At 41.2% G+C, this 15645-nt stretch overlaps 1 protein-coding gene across 1 annotated transcript in view; it reads left to right on the top strand.

Moving 5' to 3' along the window:
• The first annotated feature begins 2762 nt into the window (after positions 1 to 2762).
• Positions 2763 to 15645, top strand: part of LOC116957784 (gamma-secretase subunit Aph-1b-like) — a 35522-nt gene continuing 22639 nt past the window's right edge. The window contains exons 1-3 of the mRNA XM_032980187.2: positions 2763 to 3342; positions 7649 to 7819; positions 11379 to 11452. Coding sequence (XP_032836078.1) covers positions 3230 to 3342; positions 7649 to 7819; positions 11379 to 11452 — 358 coding nt within the window. The 5' untranslated portion in view covers positions 2763 to 3229. The remainder of the gene's footprint in view (positions 3343 to 7648; positions 7820 to 11378; positions 11453 to 15645) is intronic.

Raw genomic sequence — 15645 nt, 5'->3', positions numbered from 1 at the left:
GAATTAACACTGTGGGTGGCTGTCAAAATGTGTTAGAGGATTTCACAAAAGATTGCAAATTAACAAAGAATGACAAAAACACAAATTGGCAAATGACAAAATTTGTCATTTTTTAATGATATTCAGGATATTTTCTCTCATTTAGACAAATAAATTAAACTACAGTCACACTGTTTCCCTGACATGTATGTTTTATTTGAATTATTACGTTAATATTATGCCTTTATGTTATATTTTTTTATGCTGCGGGGTTGAGTGGTGGCACATAGAGTAGGTTATCATATTGTGCTATGAACCCGGCAACCCGAGTTCAATTCCTAGTCGTGATTAACATAATTGACGAGTGATATCTGAACCAGTCTGAGGTCTATCCCAGACCGCATTGTCAGAAACCCACATTGACCAGCATGAAGTATGGTAAAAAAATACATTTTGACATGGCATTCAGAGGTCTTATCCAGAAGTGGATTAACAAAGGCCTGTATATTTTACATTACTACTGCACTCAACGTTTTACAATTTGTATTGATTTTGGAATATTATCTTTTTGCCTGCTCCATAATTGCATTTTGCTTAACGCTCATGGAATTACCAGACATATACCAACATCTAGTTCATTTGATAGGGTCCAAAATCTATAATTAGGGTCCAACTGTAGGGCCAAATATCAATTATATATAGAAAAACATTGTTAAAGCCCCATCTCTATACATGTGCCAGGGGCACTTAACCCACAAATGGAAATGTGTAAGTTTGAATGCTGGTCCAGGGTTGACTCAGCCACTCGTCCTTCTGGGGTTGATACATTTTTTTACCATTTTCGGTAAGATGCTGGTTTTCCTCTATCAGAATATGGAATTACCACAACTAGCTTATAATCCTCAACCTTGATGAACACCCAATGCTAATTTGAGCATAAATACATTATGGCGTTTGTATTGCCATGTAATAAACTTGAGAACATGTTATCCTTCATTTTTAGCCCAAGAAAGGTTGGTACTCCAAAGTCATCAGTCACCTCCCAAAGAAACACACCCATGTGGAAATATACATGGCTCTAGCCCATTGTAAACATGGTAAGATTGGCCATGAATCGTCAGTTTAATTATGGATTTTAATTTTTTACTTTTTCCTTTCATATCCCATTGATCTATAAGGACCCTCCTACTTTCTTGTCAACAGCACAGTTGGCTATGTACGGTGCGAAATAATTATGGGTAATTGAATATTGTGAAAGCAATGGTCTATTGCTAATTGGTGGGAGGCATGTAGAGGCTTTAATTAAATGTTTTCTCTATAATTGATCGCAATGCGTTTAATGGGTTACAATATCTCTAATTGGATTACCCTCTCCAATGGCTATGCAATCAATCCTAATCAATCACACCCCTCATCGCGATTCCAATGTCCCTGTTCAATTCATGAATATCAACACATTCATCTTCTTTGGTTCTTTCGGTAAAGTCACGTAGAATGAGAATAAAATAATAAATTGATAAAATAAAATAACACAATAATATTCTCACGACGTTTCGGCCACAACACAAGCGGCCTTCATCAGGTGAAGGGACGAGACTGTCTGGAGGACAGCGCTGGAGTGAAAAAGCCACGCTCAGATCGCGACCTTTAAGCTGTGTGAGAAGAAACAAAGCGCCTTGACAAAGGAATTAGCATAGAATTAGCATTGAAATGGCTGAGTGATTAGCTTGTGACTGGTCACAGAAATGGCTATGTTAAAGTTAAAGCATACACATCCGCAGAGGCACCCCTTGACAAAGGAATTAGCATAGAATTTAGCATTGAAATAGCTAAGTTAAAGCATACACATACGCAGAGGCACCCCTTGACAAAGGAATTAGCATAGAATTTAGCATTGAAATAGCTGAGTGATTAGCTTGTAACTGGTCACAGAAATAGCGATGTTAAAGTCAGAGCATACACATTCACCGAGGCACCTAGTACAAATCAAACAGGAGAATTTAGCATTGAAATAACTGAGTGATTAGCTTGTGACTAGTCACAGAAATGGCTATGTTGAAGCCAAGGCCTACACAATCTGAGCTATTCACAGTAACTGGGTATACACTACAATATATAATGAATACTATATAGTGAACCAATAAAAAACTAAAATATAAATTACCTCAATGTTATCAATAAACTCTATATATTCTCCAATCAGCTAAGCTACCAACAATAAGTCGTTATATATCACAATGCTATATGGCGAAAAATGGGTGGATTATTACCCTCAACTTGCCTTACATGGAAACAAATACAGCATATACATTCTAATATCCGACGTTTCGGGCAATGGGAGAGGGGTGGGTGATGGGAGGCACTAATTAATTGTAGACGCTGAGCATAGGCACCTGCAATCAATGTGCTTCTTTGTGTGGTGTTACATTTGATGTTTCCTTATTTTATGTTACAATTACAATTTGTATTTCTCACGTAAAAAAAAGTTAATGAATAGTGGAAAACATTGGGACTGAAACGTAGCTCAGCTTTTAACATGGGAGTGAGTCAATAGGAAAACGACGATCGTTTAAAGAGTTTTCGCGGAACGCATCTCGGCTCGTTAAGCGAGACACGCCTGAACGTAATTAATCGATTCGTGCAAACAGGATTCGACGCGGATCGATGGATCGATACCCGCCCCTCTTTGGTTAATCGAAATGTGGGGTGTGGAGAGGACCCCCCTCGCCCGCTCGTTACATTCCCTATCGCGCATTCGCGGCGGCGGCCGACTGCGAAGCGTGCGATTGGTCCGCTCGCTCAGCCTTGACCAATCAGAGGCCGGCGATCGCCTATCCGCGCTGGGGAATACAGCGGCAATGTCGGCCCCGTTCTGCGACCGGTTGGCGGGGCGGAGTCAGGCGAGGTTGGGGTGGGGAGCGACTTGCCGATAAATTTATTTAAAAAAATAATAATGAAACTCTAACACTGCGAGCGTCGGGTCCAAAGCTCCCCCGGGAAGCGTCGCGTGTCCTTACTTAGATTCATGTGTTTTTTTTGTTTGAGGTAGACTATGAGCTGGTGGAAGCGAGCGTGTGGGTCCTCCCGCGGCCTAGTGGAGCTTTAGGCGTTGCCTGGACTCCCTGCGGGGATTAGCGACTCCTGGACCGGCAGGCGAAGTCGTAGCCGCTGCCACTCCCTACAACTTTCGTCTCCGTCTCTCTCCCCTCTTTGTCTCGTCGTCGTCCTCCCTCCCCCCGCTTTGCTCGTCATGACGGCGACTGTGTTCTTCGGGTGCGCCTTCATCGCGTTCGGACCGGCGTTCGCGCTCTTCGTGTTCACGATAGCGAGAGACCCGCTCCGAGTCATCGTCCTCATCGCAGGGTGAGCGCTGCTTGTGGGACTTGGCGACACACAAGTGTGATGGTGGTGGTGGGGGGGATACACGAGGCACATGGGCGATACGTGAGCCGCGGGGCACGGGTTAGCGAGACGTGTTGGACACGGGACACGCGTGCGAGACGCGGGGGCACTATAGCGCACATGTGCGATGTGTGAGAGACGGGACATCCGCGATACGAGGGACCCGATGTCATACACGATACATGTGGGACATGCGCATGTGCCGCGAATTTAAGTCAATCAATGTTTAAATGTAAACTACCATAAGCATTGTGAGCATTCTCGACAAACACCACCACTAACAGCAAACGTCTGGGATCAATTATAAATTACAAAAGCACATCACCCACGTGTTTCGCACGGCACCACAAAAATAATCACTCAAACTAGTCACTATAAATGTCACTAACATGAAAAAAATACCACACAACACCACCACCTCCAGTGCAACTAACACGTTTATAATTTGCGATTTTGAAATGGATTTCATTATTGCTCCCTTACCAAAACATAGTCTCCTGGGTTGTACATTGAAACGTGTGTCCGCTTGGGCTTAGCGCCCTCAGTGAGCGGAGAATTGCCTTGGGTATTTGGCAGCGGCTGCATGTTGCTATATCATGCGTAATGACACTTGTACCTTCTTGTCAATGTGTGTGATTTCTGCCCCATGCCTTACATTGCATGGGCAACGAGAAGGGGACGAAGTGAGCTGATCCAAACGCTGTGCATGTGGTACGAGTGTAAATCAGCTGTTGTCAGTGTACGGTATGTAGTTCCCCCAAGGTCTCCTGTCAATCTGACTGGATATGAACCATATTTATGATGGCAAAGTGTTTCCATGTGAGGTTCTCCATAAGACGACCACTGATGGCTGGCCACATTTTTATTATTATTTAATCAATCTCAGAGGAATTATGCGAAATGTTGATCACTGACTGGAATTTAGTCTTGTTACCTTCTGATTTCAAATCAAGCGCTTGTCAGCTTCGCTAGTCGCCTGTTTGTAGTGTATGCATACATACATTATAATTACAGTGCTACGGTGTAACTAATTCGACACATAATTCGATACGTGGTCTGCATATGTTTGGCAAATTATGCAAGTGTTGAAGACCACTTGTATTCAACAGCTGGTCGACAGTGTTGTCTGTTTCTGGATCTTTGGGAGACAGTGTGGCAACTGCTTATTGATTTGTTCCATGAATTGTGAACTGTCATTTCATAAAACATGTACAGTACTCGGCCTAGTTAAATATTAACTTGGACAAAGTAACACTGGCAAGATCCACTTATTACCGTTTACGTTTGGAAACGGTATTTATTCTTGACTTGGCTTATATCACGTGGGGTAAGAGAAATATTAGGAATGAAACAGCCCCAAAAAATAATGGAAGTGGAAAATCTGAACAGCAATGGGATGTTATAATTGCTGTTTGGAAAAATTATTCGCTCTGAAGAATGTGTTTGACAATAACAATGTTCAGCTCATGAATCTGCTGCTTGATGAAAGCCTCTCCATGCTGTTTTGATCATGGATGTTTAGCCATTGGTCAGTGTGGGTTGGTGATAGGGGTGGGGGAGAACCATTCAGAAATAATTTCCCATTTAATGGGAGTCGAACTCAGGAAACCAAGTTCATAGCCTACTCTTCCCCATTAACCAGATGTGCTATGCAAATTCCATGAATGTTGATATAAATGTGGAAGTACAGTGAGGGAAAAAAGTATTTGATCCCCTGCTGATTTTGTACGTTTGCCTACTGACGAAGAAATGATCAGTCTATAATTTTAATGGTAGGTTTATTTGAACAGTGAGAGACAGAATAACAACAACAAAATCGAGAAAAACGCATGTCAAAAATTTTATAAATTGATTTGCATTTTAATGAGGGAAATAAGTATTTGACCCCCTCTCAATCAGAAAGATTTCTGGCTCCCAGGTGTCTTTTATACAGGTAACGAGCTGAGATTAGGAGCACACTCTTAAAGGGAGTGCTCCTAATCTCAGCTTGTTACCTGTATAAGACACCTGTCCACAGAAGCAATCAATCAATCAAATTCCAAACTCTCCACCATGGCCAAGACCAAAGAGCTCTCCAAGGATGGCAGGGACAAGATTGTAGACCTACACAAGGCTGGAATGGGCTACAAGACCATTGCCAAGCAGCTTGGTGAGAAGGTGACAACAGTTGGTGCGATTATTCGCAAATGGAAGAAACACAAAAGAACTGTCAATCTCCCACGGCCTGGGGCTCCATGCAAGATCTCACCTCGTGGAGTTGCAATGATAATGAAAACGATGAGGAATCAGCCCAGAACTACACGGGAGGATCTTGTCAATGATCTCAAGGCAGCTGGGACCATAGTCACCAAGAAAACAATTTGTAACACACTATGCCTTGAAGGACTGAAATCCTGCAGCGCCCGCAAGGTCCCCCTGCTCAAGAAAGCACATATACATGCCCGTCTGAAGTTTGCCAATGAACATCTGAATGATTCAGAGGACAACTGGGTGAAAGTGTTGTGGGCCAGATGAGACCAAAATGGAGTTCTTTGGCATCAACTCAACTCGCCGTGTTTGGAGGAGGAGGAAAGCTGCCTATGACCCCAAGAACACCATCCCCACCGTCAAACATGGAGGTGGAAACATGCTTTGGGGGTGTTTTTCTGCTAAGGGGACAGGACAACTTCACCGCATCAAAGGGACAATGGACGGGGCCATGTACCATCAAATCTTAGGTGAGAACCTCCTCCCCTCAGCCAGAGCATTGAAAATGGGTCGTGGATGGGTATTCCAGCATGACAATGATCAAAAACACACGGCCAAGGTAACAAAGGAGTGGCTCAAGAAGAAGCACATTAAGGTCCTGGTGTGGCCTAGCCAGTCTCCAGACCTTAATCCCATAGAAAATCTGTGGAGGGAGCAGAAGGTTCGAGTTGCCAAACGTCAGCCTCAACCTTAATGACTTGGAGAAGATCTGCAAAGAGGAGTGGGACAAAATCCCTCCTGAAATGTGTGCAAACCTGGTGGCCAACTACAAGAAACGTCTGACCTCTGATTGCCAGCAAGGGTTTTGCCACCAAGTACTAAGTCATGTTTTGCAGAGGGGCCAAATACTTATTTCCCTCATTAAAATACAAATCAATTCATAACATTTTTGACATGCGTTTTTCTGGATTTTGTTGTTATTGTCTCTCACTGTTCAAATAAACCTACCATTAAAATTATAGACTGATCATTTCTTTGTCAGTGGGCAAACATACAAAATCAGCAGGGGATCAAATACTTTTTTCCTTCACTGTATGTAGCCGACAGAAAATACAAATTGCATTCCCAAAAAATAAAATTATCAATCCACTGTTATGCTGTTTGTGAGGTTTTTGACCAATGTTATTAACCATGCTTGTCAATGTGGGTTGGTGAAAGGGCATTTGGGTGAGGGGGGGGGGGACTCAAGATCGGTTCAGATATCCACCTTTAATGGGAGTTGAACTTCATTTGAAAAGTCAGGAACTGTTAATACACTCCAGTGGAATTCTTGTGAAGATGGCACCAATTGACACGTGCACACGCACAAATGGCACAATGGATAAAGTGACCAAACGGTAGATTTGCCCTATTTTCTCAATGAAAGGGTAAAGACAGCTGTGCAATTGCCTGCCAATGCTACTGCTGGCAGAAAGTCCTCCAATAGAGGGAGAATATTCTATCTACGCTTCCTCACTGACTGGACATCTTTGAATGAGTGGGGGTACCCACACGTTACCCCACCACATGTGACCTGACGATCGACAAACTTTGGTGCACCCATTTTTACTGCCGAGTGGACAGTCAGTGGGATGAAAGAAACTTGACCCATTGTTTCAACTGCTATCGAATCAGACTGATGACCTGCGGATTGCAAGTCCAGTGTGCTAACCAATACACCGTGGAAGCTCCCATTGTTTCTTATTTAAGAATGCAAAAGTGTTATGTTATTGCTATAGACATTTATGTATGTGCGGCAAACCGGTAACTGGTTTTCTTTACCAGAAGTGCAAAAAACATATTTTAACAATAACAGTTTATAGTGTAGTGCTATAACCACTGTGCCATTGCCCTGCTTAATAAATATATAATTTTAATTTTAATCCTTATGCTGCCTATTAAATTATGTTTTAAATATTGTATGCTAGGAACAACCATTAGATTATTATATAAAAACACTGGTAGGACAATTTACAATCATGAATTATATCACAATAATTGTGACCGCGTGTTTGTTGAACGTGGCCTGTCCACTTTGCAGGGCGTTTTTTTGGTTGGTGTCGCTCCTGATGTCCTCCCTGCTGTGGTTCATCGCTTACCAGCTCAGTGACAAGACCAACGAGGGGCTACAGCGAGGCCTGCTTATTATGGGCGTCCTTTTTTCCATCGCCATGCAGGAAACTTTCCGCTACGGGTACTTCCGTCTGCTGAAGTGAGTCACAGAAACATTATTATGATTATGCTCGTTTATGCAGGAAAGCCTTTTCAGAATGGTCCTGTCTAGTTTTCACAGTAGTAGGTGATGATTGCTATGTTTGTTGCAAATTAGTCATTCGAATTATCACAGAAATATATTTGCACCATGACGTCGTCCCACACTGGTTGACTATTACGAACAATGTCACAGAAATGTTTTTATTTTTATGGTCAAAATACACCTGCAGTACTAGTCGCGGCGGCCACTTGATTCGAATTGTGAACCTCTGCAACAAGTGGCAAACGAGCTACCACGAGGCCATGTTACCGCTCGAACTTGGTTGTGCTGTCATTAAGCATCATTTCCAAGCGTGATTGATAGTCTGCAATTGGGTGGTGTTAACCATTAGAATGTTGATAACAGTCCTTTGTTCAATGCTTGCACTGCCACCAGCATGTGGCAAGATGTCTTGACATGACAATTTACATTGTGATGTTGGAGGGGCGATTGTGATTGGCAGTATGCAAATTCCTGTAATGCCACCATATTTGTCTAAGTTCTGGGAGACTTCAAGTATGTGAGCGTGAAAGATTAAATGTGATACATTGCTTAACTGCCACCTGTTGAATTTTGTTTTGATCCTCGCTGTAAACACCTCTACCCCTGCCAACAAATGTTCCCTGGCGCCCATCAACAATTTACTTTAAAGCAACATGAAACATTAATTCAACTGTAACAGTACAATGCAAGACCGATATGATTTGTTAAATTTGTGAATACAGTATAGTGCATTAGTATCACAAGTTGCCACATAAACCCATTTGTGCAGAAAACATTATGACTAAGCGTGCTGAGTTTTTATTTTACTACCACAAGTTAATTTATCTACATTTTTGAGCAAAGCATTGGTTGCCTCTGCTTCTTGAAGACTGTTTGAATCAATAATTGTTCACATAGGTGTGTAGCATCAGGGGCCAAGTATTCACGGCATCGTATTCCTCACACTTAACCGATTGGCAACGCTAAATAGGTTTGCTGATTGCAACTGATCCTTGCGGTGTAAAGCTATGCATGGAGAACCAGCAGTCAATGTGGCTCCGTCTAGTCTGGTTGCACAATCAGAGCCTTCTGCTGTATCTTGTTTTAAGAGGAATGGCAGACATTGTGTTTTGGTTGCAAATGGTGGGAAACTATAAAGTGTACTTTCTTTAGTTAACGAGTCTTTTTTTTGTCTCACCTCATTGATTGCCCTTTTGCGATTTCTAAAGTCTTACTCAAGTTCCTTTACAGCCTTGAGCTGATGGAGGAGATTTCATGTTTCTATACTGGGGGTCGTTCACGACACAGGACAATCACTTTTACCACAATGCAAACCTAATTTTATAACTCCAGAGGTAGGATGGGCTAAGTCAACCCCCAAACTTAAAATTGTGAGTCATGCACTCTAAACACTAATCACTCTTCTGTCTGGCTATTAACTCATGAAATATATGGAAGGGAGTAATATACATAATTTTAAACAGCTGAAAATGAGGTTTGATTTTCAGTTTTGCTGCTACTACATGCTACATGTAGAGATTAGTCCAATAAAAATTGGTAGACCATATAAAATATCATAATATCCACGTGGTGTAACATAATGTGCTCACATACCGTTGCAGTAAATTGTGCTTACACAATACAAGTAGCAGACTGTAAATGCATTTAACTGGTAAGCTGAGTACTGCATGCCCTGCTTTCTCAGTGTGGAGTTGATGTGGAAATAAAAGCATTGAAGTCAAACATTAGCTTTATCTTTCCTTCCCTTTGGCAGATGGATAATATTTTACTTTGATCAATAGAGCATGTCCTGTAAGCTGTAATAATTTTCGGCATCAGTAGAAACACCCCCCCCCTCCCCGCACGTCTTAGCAAGTATGTAATCACCACAGTGGTACTCTGTAACACAGACAGAATCCTTTTAAAGTGTAAAAAGTGGCTTTTGCTTGGGAGAGTAACAAATGTAAAGCATGATTGGAGAAACACGCCGGGAAGTGGAATTACCATGGTTTATTGTGGAATTGTACAGAAAGGCATGTAGGAATGGAATATCGATAATGTGGTTGTTGCAATTAGGAGTGTTAATCAATTATCAAATATTTTAAGTACTCATTACGAAATCGCTAATTATTTCCAAAAGGATAATGGGATGCAGTTCAGTTTTATTCTGATCGAACTGAATGAAATATGAGAACAGTCAAGCCACATGGAATGTGATCTATCGCATGACTACAAACTACTGTGCTGTGCGAAAGAAGTTATACATACCTGCCAATTACATACAGCATATATACAGTCCTTTGTTAGCTGTTTGCTCTTTGAAGGTGTCACTCGCTATGCCTCGTCAGTCATGAGACTTGGTTGACCATACACCACGCTTGACATTTAGGGTTGCTAAACGTTTGTAAACCCGTACAGTAATACCTTTTATGAAATCGTGTTTTTGCATGCACTTATGTATAATGCGAAAAACTGAAATATAATCATTCCAAATGATGTCTTCCAAAATAATCATGAATGTTGTGGCACAAGGTAAAACCATTGTAAATGTCATGCTTTTCATTCAAGAATGTGAATTTAATGTTTATATTTGATTTAGCTATATGTTGATTTTTACTGGTTTTGTTAATGATGTTTTTCCTCCTTGCCGACCTAAAAGAAGCATTGCACGTCTTTTACATAATAAAAATGACCTAGTTCATTATTTATATTTATTTGTGTGGGTGGAACAGTGGTATAGTAATTGCTCATAAGCTAAAAATCAATTTTCTGGTTGACTCAGCCTATAATTATCCCTTTGGGATAAAGGGATAATTATACAATAAAAAACAGTGGGAAATCAACAACAGTTGTCCTGTGCAGAGAGTAATGTAGAATTAACACCTCTTTCTCACTGCTGCCAATGGAGAAGAGCACGACACCATTGCACTTTTAAGCAGACGCATAACGTCACTTTCTTATTTTTACGCTACATTTCATAAACGTTTCCCATAAAGTGTGTTGACATGGTATTAGAATGCAATGAACATTTCTGATTGTTTTTTTCCGCACCTCCGATTCGCATGGTTAGCTACGTACAGTGTGAAAGAAGTTCAACATACGTACAACCATTATCCAGTCTTGTGGCATGCTGTTAGCATGCCAGTAATTGTATTTCAGAGCCCTCTCGCCTTAGTATGCTGACATGTTTTGCTTGTTCAGTTACTCGCATGTATTTTTTTTTAATTTTGTTTGGAAGAGTTTTTCGCTCGTATTTTGAGGGTTGCAAATTCTAATTCTCGTTGGGGGTCAGCTGAGCCATTGAACTATCTGGACCCAATGCAGTGAGTGCCACTTTATGGGACGGTCAAACACACTGTTGAACTTTTTTCACACCGTACGTAGCTAACTGCTAATTGGAGGTGCGGGGGAACGACAGCAAACTAAATATTGTGGTGTGAAGACAATTCTAACTGATTTATGATGTTAGCTAGAGGATGTATAATTATTTAGATATGCATGTTTTATCATTTTAAAATTGTATTTTGTGTTGCAGGAAGGCTAATGAAGGGCTAGCATCTCTTGGTGAAGAGAGCATGGCCCCCATATCCATCCGACAGATGGCCTATGGTAAGTGTGGGTCAATCCCTGTATGCTTGCTTCAGAAACCAGATGTTGGTGTGTGTGCTTAAGTATAAATAATGTTTGATTTATTGCGCTAAGTGCTCTGAAATCAGTGGCTGCACTTAAGTGATGATTTCTGTAAACTATTTTTAAACTAAAAAAAATAATTATTTTACCATTTAGGTGCAGAGACCATGAAACGGCTTTATGCCCTTGGCTTGTCAATATGTAGACAGTGTGGCAATTGGAAATAAATGCTGTCTATGCATGTAATATTTTTTCTGCGGTTCTTGATTAACATGACCCAATCTCCCTTTGACTAATTACACATTAGCCTAGATAGAAACTGACAAATGAAGTAAACAGTGTAAAGCAATGGCTTATTATCCAACAGCGTTGAAACCCTGCAAATTTAACTCAATACTTATCATGTACGAGTTAACAATTTAATGTTGCAGGAAGTTATACCTGCTGTTACACACCATTTCCAAAGTATGAAACACGAAACTGCTGTTTACATAGCGCACAGCTTTGATTTGAGTCGTCCTTCACCATGGTTCACGTGCAACCTTCGAAAATGCTACCTTGTGGCAGTCAAAACCAGTGATTGCTGGTCTTTTGCAGAGGTCAGCAGTATCTTGCTTGAGTCATCCGGTTTTATGTGAAAACATATAAATTATGCATAACTAAACCTGTTTGTGAAACTTATACACTCTCTGTATAAGCTTTCATTATATGGACATTTTCCAAGTATTCGTTTTACTTGTGACTAGTTCATTGTCTTAAGCAGCAATTGATAATTGGCAAAAGATTTAAAGTAATAAAGTAATTGTGAACACTGTTTCCTTTCAGTTTCCGAATCACGCGGAAAAAATAATATCGTTTGCTGCTGCCTAGGCTAATGGAGCTTTTGTGCTTTTTGGGGTGATGTTTGTATGGATGATGCAATGTGGGATGAAACTGTTGTTATTGTTGTTCTCTGGATTTTAGCTGCTGTCAGGAGCTTGGAATATTGCTATCAGCTCGCCTCGTTCACGTTGTGTTTGGGTCACTACCATTGATCGTGTTTTGTTATTATTTCTCTTTGGTGTTGGCACCTTTTTGTATGCTCCCGTGGTTTGTGATGTACAGTGTTTTGTGATGAAATCTACATTAACGACAATGTAAAATGAAGCAGTTTGTTTCGTGTTATTTTGTTGCTGGTGGGTTAGGGAGTTGAGAACATTCCACACGTGGAGTTGCTTCCTTGACGGTGGCTTTCATAAATAGGTGGGATAGCAAGATGAGTAGAACATTTTTTTATCACTTTCATGTTATCACGCAACCAGGTTTCACATGTCTGCATGAGGTCTATGGCAGTATGACTGTTTTTAGTGCTCAACATACAATTTGAAGGTCGGTAGTGTATATACTGATTGGATATCTATTCATTAAATTTAAAAAATTAGTGTCACTTTCAAAAACCTAACAGTTGGTTGTTTAAATCGAGATGATTGGCATCCCTTTCTTGAATAAAGAGGGAAACACCTTTATGACATAACAGTGCACTAAACAAATGAATGGTTGTAGAGGATTACTTTATTGTTACAGCTCATTTGAAAGCAGGTCTTGTTCCTTCTGTACTCAGAAACATTTACCATCCAGTGCCAGTGAATGGCTTAATTCATGGGATCTAGTGTAGTCTGTGAATGCGTTATACAAGTCCTAATTTGTTCATAATTTTCAGCCACGGTCCATAGTTAACCGGCTACTGGATGAAGGACTGCCCAATGTGGCGTTATCTCTCACGATTCTGCAATACAATAATTCACCTAGCGCCTATACGCGGAATGATTTAATTACCTGACCGTCATTATTCTTAATAATTTCAATAGTGTATATAATTATTTATTTAATATGTTCAAATGCTGGTAAACACTAAGACTTTGGTGGAAATCCACAGTGGTTCTCCGATGGAGAATGGCCCCTGTCACAGACGTTGGGATTTTACTCTCCATTGTCAAGTTCACCAGCATGTGATTGTTGCCCATGCTTGGTTGAACAGCCCATTACTTGGACTCGTCTAGAATTTGGAAACCTGCCATGTTTTTAAGATTTTGGTACACAACGATGCTTCATAGTAAATTGTCACTTGTCTCTATAGAAGATTACAAAAAGACTTACGTTTCTAGCTTACTCAGGCTATGACATGACTAACACCTCCACTATACAATTGGGTTCAGCAACCTTTAAATCTGCATAAAAGTATGAATCATCATCTGATGAGTCACCGATTCAAAATACAGTTTTTTTGGTAGCAATTTAGTACAAATACCTTTTTGTGAAATAATTATAACAAAAATGTAATAGACCCATTTATAAGTACAGCTATCTTGATTTGAAGCTTTCGTGACTGCAGGAATCCATACTCTTTGGTTCTTTCGGTAAAGTCATGTAGATAGAAAATTAATAGTTCACGACATTTCGAGACAAACAGCAGGAGAACTGCTGACGCATGAGAAAGAGCTGCTGCAACACGAGGTTATTATAGGCTTTAGGTGGGCTCAACCCAAGGGTAAGTGGGTGGAGCTAGAGATGGAATTTGTACGTAATTGTAATAGATTAGCATGTCAATGTGAGACGGCTCCAGCAACCAGGGGCTGTGCCAATGAGAAGATTTGCATGTCAATGTCAGAGAACCGGACAACAAGAACAGAAAACCCGCAAGAGCAACTACGAGGAGAGACCAGCATGTGAACGAGAGAAATACATGGCGAGAGAGACAGAGAGAGAGAGACGCACAGAGGGACAACACACGAACAGAGAAATACATCCACATAGAGACACACAGACAACCACAGAGAGAGAGGCACACACAGAGACACCGAGAGACCAAACCTAGAGAGAAAGAGAGAGACGTAGAGAGGCTCACACAGAGAGACACAACACAGAGACAGAGAGAGACATACAGAGAGAGACACACAGAGAGAGACACACAGAGAGAGACACATACAGAGAGACAACAGAGAGAGAGAGACACAGACACAATCACAGAGACACAGAGAGAGACATACACCCAGAGAGACACAGAGAGAAAGACAGAGACACACAGAGACAACACAGAGAGACACAGGGAGACAAACCCCCACACAGAGAGACAGAGAGAGATACACACAGAGACAAATAAACAGAGACAAACGCAGAGGGACACATACACAGAAACATCACAGCCAGTTATAGCGTGTTAAAAAATGAGAACTCCCGCCATATCGAGGGAGAGGGGCAACGGGAACTGTGTTAGTGAGACACTTAGCCCGTTAATGTAAAGACATTTTACCTGGTGATGTACTCAGTCGGAAATAACAGCTGACATCGGCACTTACCCTTGGGTTGAGCCCACCTAAAGCCTATATGACCTCGTGTTGCAGCAGCTCTTTCTCCTGCGTCAGCAGTTCTGCTGCTGCGTTTCTCACCTGATGACGGTTGCTTGTGTTGCGATCGTAACGTCGTGATCTATTAATTTTCTATCTATGTGACTTTACCGAAAGAACCAAAGAGTAAGTACAGCTATATTTGGTTATTAAATGATTAAGGTTCAGTGTTTAAATACTCTGGGCATCTATGTATATAAAAGGCTAAGGATGTCTGCAACAATTCAGTTGGCTTCAAGTTCCTGGATCGTCTGCTTTGAACCTGGGACGGAGTTTCTGAATCGTCTACTTTAGGCTCCTAAGACGGTGAATCTGGAGAAGCTTCAGCTCCGAAGATGGTGTTTCTGGATCCTCTGCTTCGCCTCAGATGGTGTTTCAGCTCCGAAGACGATACATGATGGAGGAAATCTCGATGCATTTTTTTTTAATAGTGACATTTTAGTGAAACAGTTGATAATCGATTTTCCGGCACTATTATCCGGCTTCCAACATTATCCGGCGGTCCTGGGCCGATCTGCCCAGACCGCCAAAACTTCTCCTAAGGCTGTAACCAGTTCGTTGATCGGCACCGTGTGTGTGTGTGTGCGCGTGACCAAAAAAAGGTAGCTATGCTTGATTTCAGTGTCTTAATGTTATAGACACTACATTATACACTACATTATACACTACATTAAACTTTAACAATGAAAATACTGCACGTGTATACATTATTCGTGACGAATTACTACAGTAATGAAAACATAAAATATACGGTGCGATCCGGTGAAAAGTGCGTGTAATTTGGTGATC

The sequence above is a fragment of the Petromyzon marinus genome, chromosome 1 (genome assembly GCF_048934315.1).
Source record: "Petromyzon marinus isolate PM22_M1 ecotype Great Lakes invasive population chromosome 1, UKy_Petmar_22M1.pri1.0, whole genome shotgun sequence".
Taxonomy (NCBI): Eukaryota; Metazoa; Chordata; class Hyperoartia; order Petromyzontiformes; family Petromyzontidae; genus Petromyzon; species Petromyzon marinus.
Note: the sequence above shows the minus strand (reverse complement) of the source record. Positions and strands in the feature narration are given on the sequence as shown.